At 28.5% G+C, this 12,507-nt stretch overlaps 8 protein-coding genes across 10 annotated transcripts; 4 read left to right on the top strand and 4 right to left on the bottom strand.

Moving 5' to 3' along the window:
- Window positions 1-265: 265 nt before the first annotated feature.
- Window positions 266-1,432, top strand: OCT59_021884 (uncharacterized protein). Of its 3 annotated transcripts, none has more exons than XM_066146813.1 (4): window positions 266-519; window positions 591-728; window positions 838-911; window positions 1,058-1,432. In XM_066146813.1, exons 1-3 carry the CDS (start codon window positions 273-275, stop codon window positions 840-842), a joined length of 390 nt encoding a protein of 129 aa, XP_066005916.1. In that variant the 5' UTR covers window positions 266-272; the 3' UTR covers window positions 843-911; window positions 1,058-1,432. The 3 variants fall into 3 exon arrangements, with proteins under 3 accessions (XP_066005916.1, XP_025167066.1, XP_066005915.1); XM_025322123.2 differs by having other exon boundaries at window positions 801-911; XM_066146812.1 differs by having other exon boundaries at window positions 801-911; window positions 1,002-1,432.
- OCT59_021883 (uncharacterized protein) lies at window positions 1,404-2,429 on the bottom strand. The gene is made up of 4 exons (XM_066146811.1): window positions 2,222-2,429; window positions 1,989-2,143; window positions 1,780-1,910; window positions 1,404-1,680 (listed from the first exon to the last, which is right to left on the bottom strand). Exons 1-4 carry the CDS (start codon window positions 2,426-2,428, stop codon window positions 1,466-1,468), a joined length of 708 nt encoding a protein of 235 aa, XP_066005914.1. The 5' UTR covers window position 2,429; the 3' UTR covers window positions 1,404-1,465.
- Window positions 2,430-2,511: 82 nt separating this feature from the next.
- On the top strand, window positions 2,512-4,192 carry OCT59_021882 (uncharacterized protein). The gene is made up of 5 exons (XM_025322125.2): window positions 2,512-2,611; window positions 2,687-3,063; window positions 3,145-3,348; window positions 3,493-3,660; window positions 3,727-4,192. The coding sequence occupies exons 1-5, from the start codon at window positions 2,539-2,541 to the stop codon at window positions 3,835-3,837; spliced, it is 933 nt and encodes a 310-aa protein (XP_025167068.1). The 5' UTR covers window positions 2,512-2,538; the 3' UTR covers window positions 3,838-4,192.
- Window positions 4,193-4,767: 575 nt separating this feature from the next.
- Window positions 4,768-6,339, bottom strand: OCT59_021881 (uncharacterized protein; the record flags this gene model as incomplete). Its single annotated transcript, XM_066146810.1, has 8 exons — window positions 4,768-5,130; window positions 5,196-5,277; window positions 5,345-5,401; window positions 5,466-5,570; window positions 5,631-5,747; window positions 5,815-5,914; window positions 6,008-6,112; window positions 6,196-6,339. 8 exons carry the CDS (start codon window positions 6,337-6,339, stop codon window positions 4,806-4,808), a joined length of 1,035 nt encoding a protein of 344 aa, XP_066005913.1. The 3' UTR covers window positions 4,768-4,805.
- A 1,957-nt stretch (window positions 6,340-8,296) lies between these two features.
- Window positions 8,297-9,192, top strand: OCT59_021880 (uncharacterized protein). The gene is made up of 4 exons (XM_025322127.2): window positions 8,297-8,440; window positions 8,511-8,638; window positions 8,705-8,816; window positions 8,885-9,192. The coding sequence occupies exons 1-4, from the start codon at window positions 8,368-8,370 to the stop codon at window positions 9,031-9,033; spliced, it is 462 nt and encodes a 153-aa protein (XP_025167070.1). The 5' UTR covers window positions 8,297-8,367; the 3' UTR covers window positions 9,034-9,192.
- On the bottom strand, window positions 9,009-10,248 carry OCT59_021879 (uncharacterized protein). Its single transcript, XM_025322128.2, has 6 exons — window positions 10,108-10,248; window positions 9,910-10,017; window positions 9,756-9,837; window positions 9,547-9,676; window positions 9,366-9,472; window positions 9,009-9,296 (listed from the first exon to the last, which is right to left on the bottom strand). The coding sequence occupies exons 1-6, from the start codon at window positions 10,203-10,205 to the stop codon at window positions 9,111-9,113; spliced, it is 711 nt and encodes a 236-aa protein (XP_025167071.1). The 5' UTR covers window positions 10,206-10,248; the 3' UTR covers window positions 9,009-9,110.
- A 100-nt stretch (window positions 10,249-10,348) lies between these two features.
- On the top strand, window positions 10,349-11,185 carry OCT59_021878 (uncharacterized protein; the record flags this gene model as incomplete). Its single annotated transcript, XM_025311920.2, has 4 exons — window positions 10,349-10,471; window positions 10,535-10,631; window positions 10,724-10,785; window positions 10,866-11,185. 4 exons carry the CDS (start codon window positions 10,349-10,351, stop codon window positions 11,157-11,159), a joined length of 576 nt encoding a protein of 191 aa, XP_025167072.1. The 3' UTR covers window positions 11,160-11,185.
- On the bottom strand, window positions 10,763-12,497 carry OCT59_021877 (uncharacterized protein). Its single transcript, XM_025328335.2, has 6 exons — window positions 12,173-12,497; window positions 11,916-12,106; window positions 11,833-11,841; window positions 11,610-11,762; window positions 11,270-11,526; window positions 10,763-11,109 (listed from the first exon to the last, which is right to left on the bottom strand). The coding sequence occupies exons 1-5, from the start codon at window positions 12,474-12,476 to the stop codon at window positions 11,389-11,391; spliced, it is 795 nt and encodes a 264-aa protein (XP_025167073.1). The 5' UTR covers window positions 12,477-12,497; the 3' UTR covers window positions 10,763-11,109; window positions 11,270-11,388.
- Window positions 12,498-12,507: the final 10 nt, after the last annotated feature.

The raw sequence follows: 12,507 nt of genomic DNA, 5'->3' as shown, positions 1-12,507 counted from the left end.
TTTCTTATATTATAATTCCATATATGTAATGTAGAAAAAAAAATTACAACTCTGGCTGAGCGGGATGGACAGATAAAATAATTAAATATATATAAAAAATCGTATATGGCATTAGTGCATTAGTGTGCTACGCAGGCGGTGCTTGTATAACAATAAATCAAATCACGGAACTGCGGAATTTATTATTCATAGATAATCAATGAACTGCCAGGCAGTCATATGACTAGAAAATTTTTATAGATGTTGAATAAGCAAAAAAAAATTGACACACAATGTCTTCCTTTTCATCAAACACTTATGATTACCAATCTTCACCAAATCAATTCGGCACAGATCCAGTGGCAGTATCGGATTTCTTAGCAAGAGTGAATTTAGGACCAGGTCAACTAAGAGAAATTGCTGGTCTTGGTGCTGTTGATTATTTGAGACTTGATGAACAAGTAGTCACACCAGGAGCCCTCCCTAGTCGAGGGGGATTTGATGACCTATGTTATGGTACAGGAACGACATATTTGGCCGGTATGGTTTAAATTCTCTAGCTTTTTTTATGCTCTCCTTAATTTGTAAACCACATAATTGTCTTTGTCCAGGTTTAACTTTTGGTGGAGTATGGGGTTTAATGGAAGGTCTTCATGGACATTCACCCAATTTTAAATTGCGTTTAAACACAATCCTTAATTCTGTTACTCGACGAGGACCATTTATTGGAAATTCTTGCGGAATTCTTGGTAAGTCGAATTAACTAATTGAAAATATTTAATGTAATTTATTCTTTATTCAATTTCGATTACTATTAATAGCCATGGGGTACAATACCATCAATGGTACTATTGGTAGTATAAGAGGAAAACATGATTCAGTAAATAGTATTGCATCTGGAGCATTAATAGGATTGCTCTTTAAATCTACAGGTATTTATTTCTCTACAAAATCTTGAATATATTGCTTTGAATTTTTCTATAATAAATCAACTTTAATCTGAAAATAAGTCCAATCCTTAGTATGATATAATTCTTCGAATTAATATAATTTACGTATAATTTTATTTAATTATTAGCTGGTTTAAGGGCAGCAGGTACTGCTTCAGTAATTTGTGCGGCTACTGCAGGAACATGGACTTTGGCAAAAAAATATTTCTTTAAGTATTAGGCTTATAATAATTTAGTTAACTAATAATAATATCATAGATTTGATTGAATGGATCCTAGTTCAGAGAATTTTAGTTTTTTTAAAAAACTCTACCACTGTTCACAGCATTTTAAATAGATAGTTTGTTGGCTAAGATCTGTAATAAGTAATATATATACATATATATATGAATCCTGAGAATAGATTGTATGTAAAGAAAAATTAATCCACACTACCACAAAATTTAATAACGCTCTTAAATAAATAAAAATGTCTAAAGTGAATAAGTCACATTAAAATTTTTATTTTCATACTTTGAATCTACATTTTGTTAGTACTAATTTTTATTTAAAGCTTCAAAGATATTATTTAAATTCGAACATTCATCCCATTCGAGAGTGTTCTCCTTTAATATAAAATTTCCCTGCTGAATTCTTATCAATTCGACAACATATGCAGCGCTTCCAAGCTCTTTCCCTATGTCATGAACTAATGACCTAATATAAGTTCCCCTTCCACATTCCACACGAATTTTGAAAGTCGGGTAAGACGCTGCAGAAACGGCCTCTTGTAAATTTTTCGCTTGTTTAATATTTTTACAATAATTCATATTTGTAGTATAATTTTCAATTTTCGGAACTTGAACTGTACCATTTGTCATAAAATTTAACAAGGATAAAGAATTGATTCTAACAGATCGAGGTTGTAAATCTTTTGGAAGAGACAGTCCCTCGCGCGCATATTCGTAGAGACGTCGACCTTCCATTCTTAGAGCAGAATACCTTTGTTTAGAATAATAAGTCAATTGAATTCTTCATAAAAGAGTATTTCCAAATCCATATAAGGTTTACAAGGCTTACAGTGGTGGAACTTGCATGATATCTCCCGTAAATTTAGAAATTATTTGCGAAATATATTCTTTAGTAATATGTTTTGTTGGCCCAGTAGCTATGATTTTACCTTCAGAATCATAGGTATCCGTAGCGAGTCCAAGTATTCCAATTGCTTCGTATGTCTTAAAATATATATATACATGTATATATATGAAAATAGAACCAAAGTAAGTTGATTATCAAGAAGCGAAATCAAAAACCTTATTGCAATTAATATATTCTTGCAGTCTTTTACACCCGTCATTTACACCAATTACTAGTACTCCACTTGCTAAAGGGTCTAAAGTTCCACCGTGGCCTAATTTTAATTTGTTTTTCGTTTGAAGCTTTTTAATCTTATTTAATATGGTAACCGAAGATAGTCCTCTTGGTTTATTTATTGCAAAAAGGCCGTGTGGGATCATCATTGTGGAATCAAAATAGTACATGCATGCAAGCACGTTTTATAAAATCACATGAATATGATACAAAAATCAATTAGGCTTCTATCAGACTTTGCGTGAAAAAACTAAACGTTATGGCTTCTGAAGATAAGAGAGTTACTGTTGATGAAGCAGACGAAACAGACGATTTGGACGAACTCCTTGATGGTTAGTCTTTATGTTGAAATACAAGCAGAACTCCATTTCGGCTTCTAAGTTAATTTTTTGAGACTATTTTATCAGAGGCACTGGACGACTATTCTTCCTCACAGTCTACGAAATTACCCCCATCGGGCTCCTCTACAACCACGTTTCCTTCTTTGAATATATCACCTGATAAAAGCAGAGACCAGGCTGATCTACCTTCACAACTGGACGATGAATATGTAAAACTACTTACTGCTGATATGGAAGATTTTGTCAAAGAATTTGATGAAAATGAATTAAGCATAGCAATGCAAGGATTAATGAAAAATTTTGGGGAAGTGGATGAGGATAATTTAAATGGAACTGATTTTGATAATACCGGAAGATCCACCGTAGAATCCAATGGAACCTCGTTCCAGGATAAAATCAATCAAACAATGAATAAATTACAAAATAGTTCGGAACAACTTGATGTACGAATATTGTTAATGAACCATATTTTATTTTTATCTTTAAATCATTCTAATTATACATTTCTATCTTATATATGAAAGGCTGAAATTATAGACGGATCGAATGACCAAATAATGGAAATGATGAAACAGATAGAAAACATGGCTAATTTGTCTGGGTTTGCAGAGAATGATTTTGAAGAAATGTTTGGTAGTGGAGGAATGGAGAAAATGTTAGAATCTATGATGGAAGCATTAGCGACGAAAGATTACTTATATGAACCAATGAAAGAATTCGCACAAAAGGTAAGAAATGATTTATTCAACTATTTGAAGCATTAGTTATTTGTCTTGTTTTATATATTTGTTATTTTTATTTTGAAATTAACAACCTAAGATGTCTTCGCTGCATCCTTTTACTATTGTCATGGCGGTATTGATTTTGTTAAGTACCCAAAATGGCTCGAGGATAACAAAGGCAAGGTACCGCCGGAGGATTACGCGCGCTACGAAAAACAATCGGAATATATTAATAAAATCATCGAGAAATATGACGCGCCAGATTTCGACGGAAACAATGAGCAACAAAATAAAGCCATTATAAATTTAATGCAAGAGGTAATTACTTTAAATGTAATATTTAAGGAATTTACTTATTGACTATATTAACAAATTCAAATTTAGTTGCAAGAATTTGGGCAACCACCACCAGAAATTCTAAATGAATTGGCACCGGGCATGGAACTTAATGAACAAGGAATACCATCTGATTTAACTTCTTGTAAAAACATGTAATATAAATAAAAATATATTTATAGTATATTTTAATTTTAATATAAAAATATATTTTTAAATAAAGATTAATTGTATTTAGATTTTTAAGAGTCTTTATAAATTTAATTACATATCTCTTAATTATTTGGTCCAATAGTAAAGTACTTAATATAAAGTGACAGAAGACTTTCAATTTAAAGCCAAGTAATTATTTATAAGTAATTTAGTTATTTTCAAACAAAAGAAAAATGAAAAAAAAATTACAAGAAATCCAAAAATATCTAATAATATTAATATAAATTTTAATTACTTCTTCATTTTTTATAATACAAATAAAATATTTATTAAATAAGTAAAATGATATTAAATATAATATACTTAATTATTAATTATTATTTCATTATTTTTTAATACTTCTATTAATTTGTAATACTATTTTAATTTATTTTATAATAATACTTCAATTTTTTATTGTAATTATTGTAATTTTTTATTAAATTCAAATAATAAAATATGTTATTAAATAATTGCAATTCTATAATTTTTTTTACTAATTTTATAAAATTATATATATGCTGTTTGTAATTTGGATTTAACTTTTTATTTAAATATTTTAAATATTTTAAATATTTAAAGTTTTTTTCATTAAAGAAATTCCAACTATTTGCATATATATTATTAGTTTTTTTATACTTATATGTTATTTTTATTTATTTAATTAAAAAACTTTTATTTGTAATAATAAATATTTTTTCTTATAATTTATTGTAATATATACAATATATTTAATTGAAAATTAATTTGATAATTTTGAAAATTTCTTTTTTTGCAATATAAGAATTATATAATTTGATAAAGTCCTATTTAGTGTAATTTAAAAAATAATTATGAAAGAAATGGGTTTAAAATTAAACTACAAGTTATTCAATTACAATTTAAATCAAGGTTAAGTTTTCATTTATAAACCTATTTCTTTATTATTACTGTAATTAATAACCTTGCCTTTTCCATCTTTCTAACCTTTTCTCTCTTTTTTTATTCCATAGTAATTTTTTTTCTTGATTTTTACTCAATAAAACTTGTTTATCAGGATTATTTTCATTAACAAAATAATTATTTAACGAATCAACAGTTATGTCATCTAAGGTATATTTACCATATTTACCATTTCTATATTGTTTAATAAAAAATATTGCTGCAGTTTTTAAATCATATTCACCATATTTTTGTAATGCACCGATACGTTTTGATATTACTGGAAGTAAAAAATTTATATCATCCGTTGGTCCGGATAATTTAAAATTTTCTACATAGCTTAAATAGAAATAAATTTAGAATAAAATTTATCTTAAAGAAATAGTAGTTTAATATATTATTACCCAAAATTTCCAAAGTTATTTAAACGCCACAGTAAATAGTCTGCCATTACTACTTCATCTGATAAATGATCTCTTATACCTCCTATATAGAAGTGAAAATATAACATTATATGTAAACGTTTTGGTATTTTAAAGTTTATATAGTTTACCTGTTAATGCAACCTTTAAAGAACTTTCAGGATCCGGAAGGTGTGGTATCATAACACCTATATAGAATAGTTTGTTTCTCAGTTCAATATTTTACTAATTATTTTAAAAATATGATATTACCAGGGGTATCAACCAAATAAACCGGAGGATCTTCTAATACTTTGATAGAAGTAACAGCAACGGATCGAGTTACTCCTGGCAAAGCACCAGTTTTTGCAGCTTTTCCTAAGAATAATGTATTAAAAACAATTCTATTTAAAAACTAACTTACAATAGTGTTTTTACCTTTACGTACACCAATTCTTCTCATTGAGTTGATTAAAGAAGATTTTCCAACATTTGGCATACCAACGACCATAACTGAAATAAAAGGATATCTTGATGGATCCTGTTTATGTTTATCTTTAAATGAAAGTTACATAATTTAGAATTCTTTCTAACATTGAATATAAAATAGGTTTTTTTTTACCTGCTGCAAAGTCAATTATTTTTTTTACATTTTTATCCATATTCGCATTTGTAAATATAACATGCTGATTACGATATTGTTTAAATGCATCAATTATTGGCTAAAAATTAAAAAAAATCAAGGAAGAGAATCAATCAGCAATGCAACAAAGCAAACAAATTCCTACAAAAATATATATATTTTTTTAATTTACTTGTTGTACACTATCATCAGCTAAATCAGCTTTATTATAAACAATAATTCTATCTTTTCTGCCAGCAATTTGTTCAAATTTATGATTTATAGAAGATAATGGAATGTGTAAATGCATATGCACGTGAAGTTAAGAAATTATCATTAATAAAAAGTTTAAGAAGTAATTTTTTTTATAGAAAAGGATATTCTAGCATCTCTTGCTTCAACAATTAAATCCACGTTTGATAATCTTTCAGACATAACTCTTAAACCTTTTGCCATATGACCTGGAAACCAGTTTATTATTTTATCATATATAAATTGTGATCGAATTGAAAATATTGATGCCATTTTTACAATTTAATTCCATGCATCACAGAATGATATGCTTTGATTAATATGTTTATTTAATCACAACTAGGTAATTTAATTCAGAAAAAAGGGATCTAAAATCATGAATTACAAGTTACGTTCAGAAGTCAAAGGACAGGAGAGTTTCTAAACACAATCCTTAGAAATATATTAAGTTAATGGTTTCTTATAGTCGAAATACTTAAAGTCACGTGAAAAGTTTGTGAACAGATAAATCACGTGCAACTGCGCATGATTGTTGATTTAAAAATTTTTTAAATCCGGTAATTTTTCGGACATGGCGCAGCAGATTTCCGGTGAATTTTTTTACAAATATCGGAAATTAATTCATATATCTTTTAACGCATATTTATTTTACTTTAATAATAAATTTAATAACGTCTCAGTCCCAAAAACTTTTTGTGCGCTGGCTCTAATAATGGGAATCCCGAAAAATTTACACGTGTTGTTTTGCATTATAATCATCATTTTTTTAAAAAAATTGAATTTTTCAAAAAGGCGGAAATACGATATTCTATGACTGTTTTTTTTTCTTTATAAAAATACCAAGTTACATTATAATGAAATATTTAATAATATTCACAATTCCAGCTAAATATTTTCAAGATAAACCGAAATATTAGCTAAATTTTCCATGATCTATGCCAACTTCGTAAAAGAGAAACTCAATTTGAAAGATGTCGTGGTGAAACAATCTTTGTAAAACTCGAACCTGACCTTCCTGTTTCTGAAAAACCAGTGACTTACACTGTTTCCGGTATATAAATAGTCACAGGATTCACCAATGTTGCAATTGCATATAATGATACGGGCAAGAATCCCATAAATGACCCCTTTGTTCAGAATTTTACTGTCATATGTAAGAGAACCATTTACTATTACTTTAGAACATGTTCCTACACCTAAACTTCCTAAAACATATATTATTACTGTTACTATTTTTGATGAAGTTGATAAACATTATTTACCTGTGCAACTGCTACAATTGGTGGAGGGACTCTTGGAGAAAAGCTTATCCTATTTATCCAATCGCTGAGCGTTTGCTAAATTTTGTATAAACGGAAAGAAATTACTATCGCTGGTTAATCTATTTTTAAAAAGAACGATGTACTATTTTAATGATTAATTTGTAAATGATTTTAAAAAATATTTAAACCAGTTTTTTTTAGTATGCGGCACAAAAGTTTGCAATTTATTTACTTCATTATCTTAAGCACAAAAATTTTTTTACTTTTCAATTGAAAACTATTTATTAAAATTTAAAATAATGCTTAAATTGTTGATATTGGTGTTATAGTAAAGTTATTATGGAATGGAAATCCCGTAATTGGCAATAATAAGACGGGATGATTGTTTTTTGAATTTAGTATTGTTATATCTTCTCACTCGGAAAATTTCTTTAATCCAATGGATAGAAATGTTTAAAATCTAAACATTATTACATCACTTATAAGTTATACCCCATCATTTTTACTTCATGCCGAAAGAAACTCGGTAAGATTCGGTATAACTCGGAATAAAATAAAAACTACACCACACTGTGCTCGCCTTATTCTGAACTTTACCGAGTTTTACCCGAATGTACAGAGTTGTATATTATGAAATTTATGAAATTTATGAAATCAGCTGTAAAATGATAAATTAAAAAAAGGTTAATCGTGCATCACGTCATGAATGCCTCCATGGCGCAACCGGCTAGCGCGTTCGGCTGTTATCCTACTGACACCGAAAGGTTCCTAGTTCGAATCTAGGTGGGGGCGTTAGTAAATAAATTACTATAAGAGTATTTATACTTGATTTTTTTGTCGTTGGATTGTTTTATCTTCAAATGGAACGAAAATTTTTTGGGGCTTTTTAATCTTAATAGGTTAGATTGACTAAATATCAATTTTCTAATTTTGGAATATTTAATATTTCTTGTGAAAATAATAAAAATGATTTACGCAGCGATCCTTGATTTCAATTAAATATAATAACCCTCATTCACTCTTTTGATGATGTTTAACCATGGAATTAAGTAATTTTATTTTTGTATTTCCTGACTTTTTTACTATCGTTACTGCAGTAATAGTTTCTCAAGGTAATAACTGTTAAAATGTTAGTCAAATTTTCTAATCTTCTATGTTAAAAAATATTATTTCCTTAAATAGTCATTACCACGTGTTACTATGCTTACAATATCTTTGGTAGACTTCAAATGCAACTTCGTAATACCTTATTTTTAACACCGGAAAGAAGAGAATCTTTAGCATATGATGAACCACAAACTGGACCATTGGTATTTATTATATTTTTCATATCTGCTTGTACAATATATCTAACTTAAACTATACTTTTTTATAAGGCGAGTATCATTGCTACAATTATTCTGACTTTAATTGTTCATGAAATACAATATGTTTATAAAATTGAAAATTATTCGACTGCAATTATTATAAATTTATTTTTATGGTTTGGTAAGTAAATTTAAAATTATTGATTCTCAAAATATAATCATCTCATCTCATCGATATTCTCTTGATAGTTGTGAGTGCTTTATCGTTTACACGATACGTTTCTTATAACTTACCCGTATTATTGTTCCTAATTGACACGCTACATGATTGTGTCCAATTGTTAGGAATAGCTATAACAATACAATATTTCATTAATAAGAACTCGAAATATTTTTAACAAAATAAGTTTTTAATAATATAATTTTTAATCAAACATATTAAGAAAATTTTCCATAAAATAAGTTCTAGGATTTTTTAGTCTTTTTTCAAATCAATCCTTTCAATTGTAGTGCCTTCTTGTCTAATAATAAAAATTTCAAGATAATCGCCAGTATAAATATCCCTTTCTGTTGCTGAAGTGAATGAATCCTTCGTAATACGAATTGCCGCTTCCAAAGACAAGGGAGTTTGCTGAACACCTTGTTGATTTTTTAATGCAACCTAATATATAAGATAATAAGTTAATAACTTACAGTTTTAGCCTAGAATAATTAGTTGTAAAATTCTTGCCTGGTTGTCTAAAAATGGCTGTATCAAAGCAGCAGAACTGCCACCAGCCCTACAAACTTCAGTACCCATAGATCCCACGGGATCAAAACTATATAACACGCCTCTACCTATGGATTAATAGCGTTGTAAAAGAAGTCAATAAACAACTATAAAATAAATTTATATTCCAATAAAATTATACCTTGTTCATCAATTCCTCCTAGCAAATTGAAAGTATAATACGGAAAAAAACGTTTATAATACAAGGTATTAGCCAGCATCTGAGCCAATGCTGGTGTTGACATTTCTTTATCGTGGGCGTGTTTATACCACTAACAAAAAGTTAATCAGTTAATCATAATTATAATTATAATTTATTGAAAAACAAAGAAACTCAATTTTTTATTTTACCTCCAGTTTTTGTCCCAGTCTCTTAGTCAATGCGAGTCCATCGGCAGCGAATCCATTTGTAGCTAACACCGCTTTTTCGGTTCTAATTGATAAGAAAGATCAAAATCATAAATGAAAATGTATAGTTAAAAGTAAATACAATTACTATAAATACAATTTGAAAGCTTTGGGTGAATAACGCGAATGTATAGAATATCCAGAGCTTTTGCGAGTATCGGAAGCCATTAAACAGAAATCAGCACCAGCAATGCCTAACGAAGTACTATTTGTATTAAATTCGTCAGTAATTTAATTTATAAAAGCGCTGCTATTTAAATTACGTAGTGTCGTTAAAAAAAGCAGTAACCATTACCCGCCATTGTCTGCATATGGGTAAAAATTTCGTTCTACTGGAGCTTCAACCGGCACATTAGTGAAAATATCATTATTATATAAAGTAACAGGATTCATTGTAGTCCGAATTACAAGGAACAAAACTTCCTACAAATTTTATATCACATCCTGCGTGCGGTTCGTAATCAATTTACGCATTATGGTTACACAAAAAAATTTTTATTCCTACGCTAATTACACGTAAATGATTTGCTTTAAAAATGTCTTCCATATATTCTACATATAACATTCGTTATTTACGAATTTCAGAAAAACAAGTATTACCTTTAATTATTTATCTCCGTCAAGAAAATCTTTCATGGTTTAACGATATAATATTCCAGGTATGTTTTTAAACGCACTTTAAGTTTACATTAAACGTGTTAATTAAAATAATATATTTATAGGAAATACTATCAGCTTTGCAACGAATAATTCCTAAGAAATTTTTGGGAAAAAAGAAAAATGCTAGTGATAAATCTCTTTCAGATATTTATCGTGGTTGTAAGTATTTACTAAAGATTTGGCATACTGAATATACTGAATTTGATGATTAATTTTTTAATTTTATAATTAATTTTGAAAAAAATTCACAGCAAATTTTCAATTCGCTTATTATTTTAGACCTACTGACGTAAAACATTCAATATTAATAAAGGTATTAATACATTTATTTCTTTTTATATTTATAATGCTTTATGTACTTTATTGATATCAATCGATACCCATTTTAAATAGGACAACCCTATTATATTTTCTCCTTCAAATCCAAATGTGTCTTCATCACAATCACAAACAGAACATGCCGAAATTAAAAACTCTTCAAGAGGAAACCATACCTCTCTGACAAATGTTGAAGATGGAGTAAAACAGAGTAATATTACATATCAAGGATTTAATATTTTTAGAAAAACTTTAGTGATAATCGTTGAACCACTTGACAAAATCATTGAATTTGGTGATAATATTCAAATTGCTACAGCTATGACAATTGATAATTATTTTGGTAAAGGTGATGCAGAAAATGAATAAAGTCAGGTTGAAATTTATAATTATATTAGTTAATCAAAGAAAAAATTGTTGAAATTCTAAGAAGAATTATCCTTTCAATCATTTAATAATTCAAAAAAAATGTAATTTACCTTCTTCAATTATGTAAGCAAAGATATAAGTATGTCGAGCTATGTTTACACATATCTTCTTTTTTTTTTAACCTAAATTAAATAGTTGATTCATTGGATTTTTAAATAGGGATCCGTTTCTAATCATGATCTTCCTCTTCATAACCGGGGCATTCCTGATCAATTTCTTCAGCACTACCATATTCACATCCACACCAAAAGCAATAATAATACGTTTCACGCAAATATCTAAAAATACGATCTAATTTTTCTGAAGGCTTTAGTCATAAAATTGTAAAATTCAGTATTATATAAAGTATATTAAAATAGAACAATATATTAAATCCTAATTATTTCATACTTTAAGATCTTCAAATTCTTGTCTCTCTTTTTGAAATTGCACTTTTTCACCTTCATCGTCTTCTACTACTTGTTCTTCAAATAATATTTCATCATTATTGTTATTTTTTATCTCATTATCCGCTGTCTCCTCATGTTGCCAATAAATATTATCCTTTGTTTGGAAAGAATGTGATTAATTAGTGATGCGGCAACCCGTATGATTATCCGTTCATACCTCATACCTCAATTCCCTGTTATAAACAAGAAACCAATTTATTACTTATATAATTAGATAATTAACAAAAATCATAATAAACAATCATACATGTTTAGTGTCCAATGTCTCACATATATTTTGCAGCTTCCTGAGCTGTCCTTCGACGCGTTTCTCGAGATTTTCTTGACGAACACGTTCACGAAACGAATCTTCTTCAAATTTTGCCCGTTTTGCAACTTTGGCAAGTTCAGCTTGAGCCTTATGTTTTATTTCAGTGGCCATACCTAGACCGAGTTTGTCTAACAAAATAAATTTTTTCTTAATAAATTGAATATAAGTGCGTTAAAAATAACAATTTGATTTACCTTGTTTCAGTTCGAACTTTATGGGTTCCGTCCTTCCGCTATTGCCTAAACCTTTACCCTGTTCGTAACCCATCTTTTTTAGTAATTTCAATCCCGGAGATTCATTTTCTTCGGTATCAATTCGTTTAGCGAGAGCTTGCTCACGATAATCGTTCTCAAGTTCACGACGAGGTTTATTATAACTTTTATTTAATAATTGTTTCCGGCGACGCCGTTCTGCATAGGTTAGAGAGTGTGAAGGTTCAGGTGGTGGTTCGGTCAGAAATTTTGATGACATATAATCGTCTGGATCTGAATCAGACATTTTGAATCAAGGGCAAAACAGTCAGAGAAAA

The sequence above is a fragment of the Rhizophagus irregularis genome, chromosome 30, assembly GCF_026210795.1.
Source record: "Rhizophagus irregularis chromosome 30, complete sequence".
In the NCBI taxonomy this organism is placed as follows: Eukaryota; Fungi; Glomeromycota; class Glomeromycetes; order Glomerales; family Glomeraceae; genus Rhizophagus; species Rhizophagus irregularis.
Note: the sequence above shows the minus strand (reverse complement) of the source record. Positions and strands in the feature narration are given on the sequence as shown.

Coding starts and splice junctions, on each gene's coding strand:
- OCT59_021884 (XM_025322123.2), top strand. CDS start 273: ATGTCTTCCTTTTCATCAAACACTTATGATTACCAATCTTCACCAAAT. Junction 520..590: donor AGGAACGACATATTTGGCCG/GTATGGTTTAAA, acceptor GTCTTTGTCCAG/GTTTAACTTTTGGTGGAGTA. Junction 729..800: donor AAATTCTTGCGGAATTCTTG/GTAAGTCGAATT, acceptor TACTATTAATAG/CCATGGGGTACAATACCATC.
- OCT59_021883 (XM_066146811.1), bottom strand. CDS start 2,428: ATGATGATCCCACACGGCCTTTTTGCAATAAATAAACCAAGAGGACTA. Junction 2,144..2,221: donor AATATATTAATTGCAATAAG/GTTTTTGATTTC, acceptor ATATATTTTAAG/ACATACGAAGCAATTGGAAT. Junction 1,681..1,779: donor GTTAAATTTTATGACAAATG/GTACAGTTCAAG, acceptor CCGTTTCTGCAG/CGTCTTACCCGACTTTCAAA.
- OCT59_021882 (XM_025322125.2), top strand. CDS start 2,539: ATGGCTTCTGAAGATAAGAGAGTTACTGTTGATGAAGCAGACGAAACA. Junction 2,612..2,686: donor TTTGGACGAACTCCTTGATG/GTTAGTCTTTAT, acceptor CTATTTTATCAG/AGGCACTGGACGACTATTCT. Junction 3,064..3,144: donor ATAGTTCGGAACAACTTGAT/GTACGAATATTG, acceptor TATATATGAAAG/GCTGAAATTATAGACGGATC.
- OCT59_021880 (XM_025322127.2), top strand. CDS start 8,368: ATGGAATTAAGTAATTTTATTTTTGTATTTCCTGACTTTTTTACTATC. Junction 8,441..8,510: donor TGCAGTAATAGTTTCTCAAG/GTAATAACTGTT, acceptor TTCCTTAAATAG/TCATTACCACGTGTTACTAT. Junction 8,817..8,884: donor AAATTTATTTTTATGGTTTG/GTAAGTAAATTT, acceptor TTCTCTTGATAG/TTGTGAGTGCTTTATCGTTT.
- OCT59_021879 (XM_025322128.2), bottom strand. CDS start 10,205: ATGAATCCTGTTACTTTATATAATAATGATATTTTCACTAATGTGCCG. Junction 10,018..10,107: donor CCATATGCAGACAATGGCGG/GTAATGGTTACT, acceptor TAATACAAATAG/TACTTCGTTAGGCATTGCTG. Junction 9,838..9,909: donor TCACCCAAAGCTTTCAAATT/GTATTTATAGTA, acceptor CTTATCAATTAG/AACCGAAAAAGCGGTGTTAG.
- OCT59_021877 (XM_025328335.2), bottom strand. CDS start 12,476: ATGTCTGATTCAGATCCAGACGATTATATGTCATCAAAATTTCTGACC. Junction 12,107..12,172: donor AAAGTTCGAACTGAAACAAG/GTAAATCAAATT, acceptor TTATTTTGTTAG/ACAAACTCGGTCTAGGTATG. Junction 11,527..11,609: donor AAGAATTTGAAGATCTTAAA/GTATGAAATAAT, acceptor TTATGACTAAAG/CCTTCAGAAAAATTAGATCG.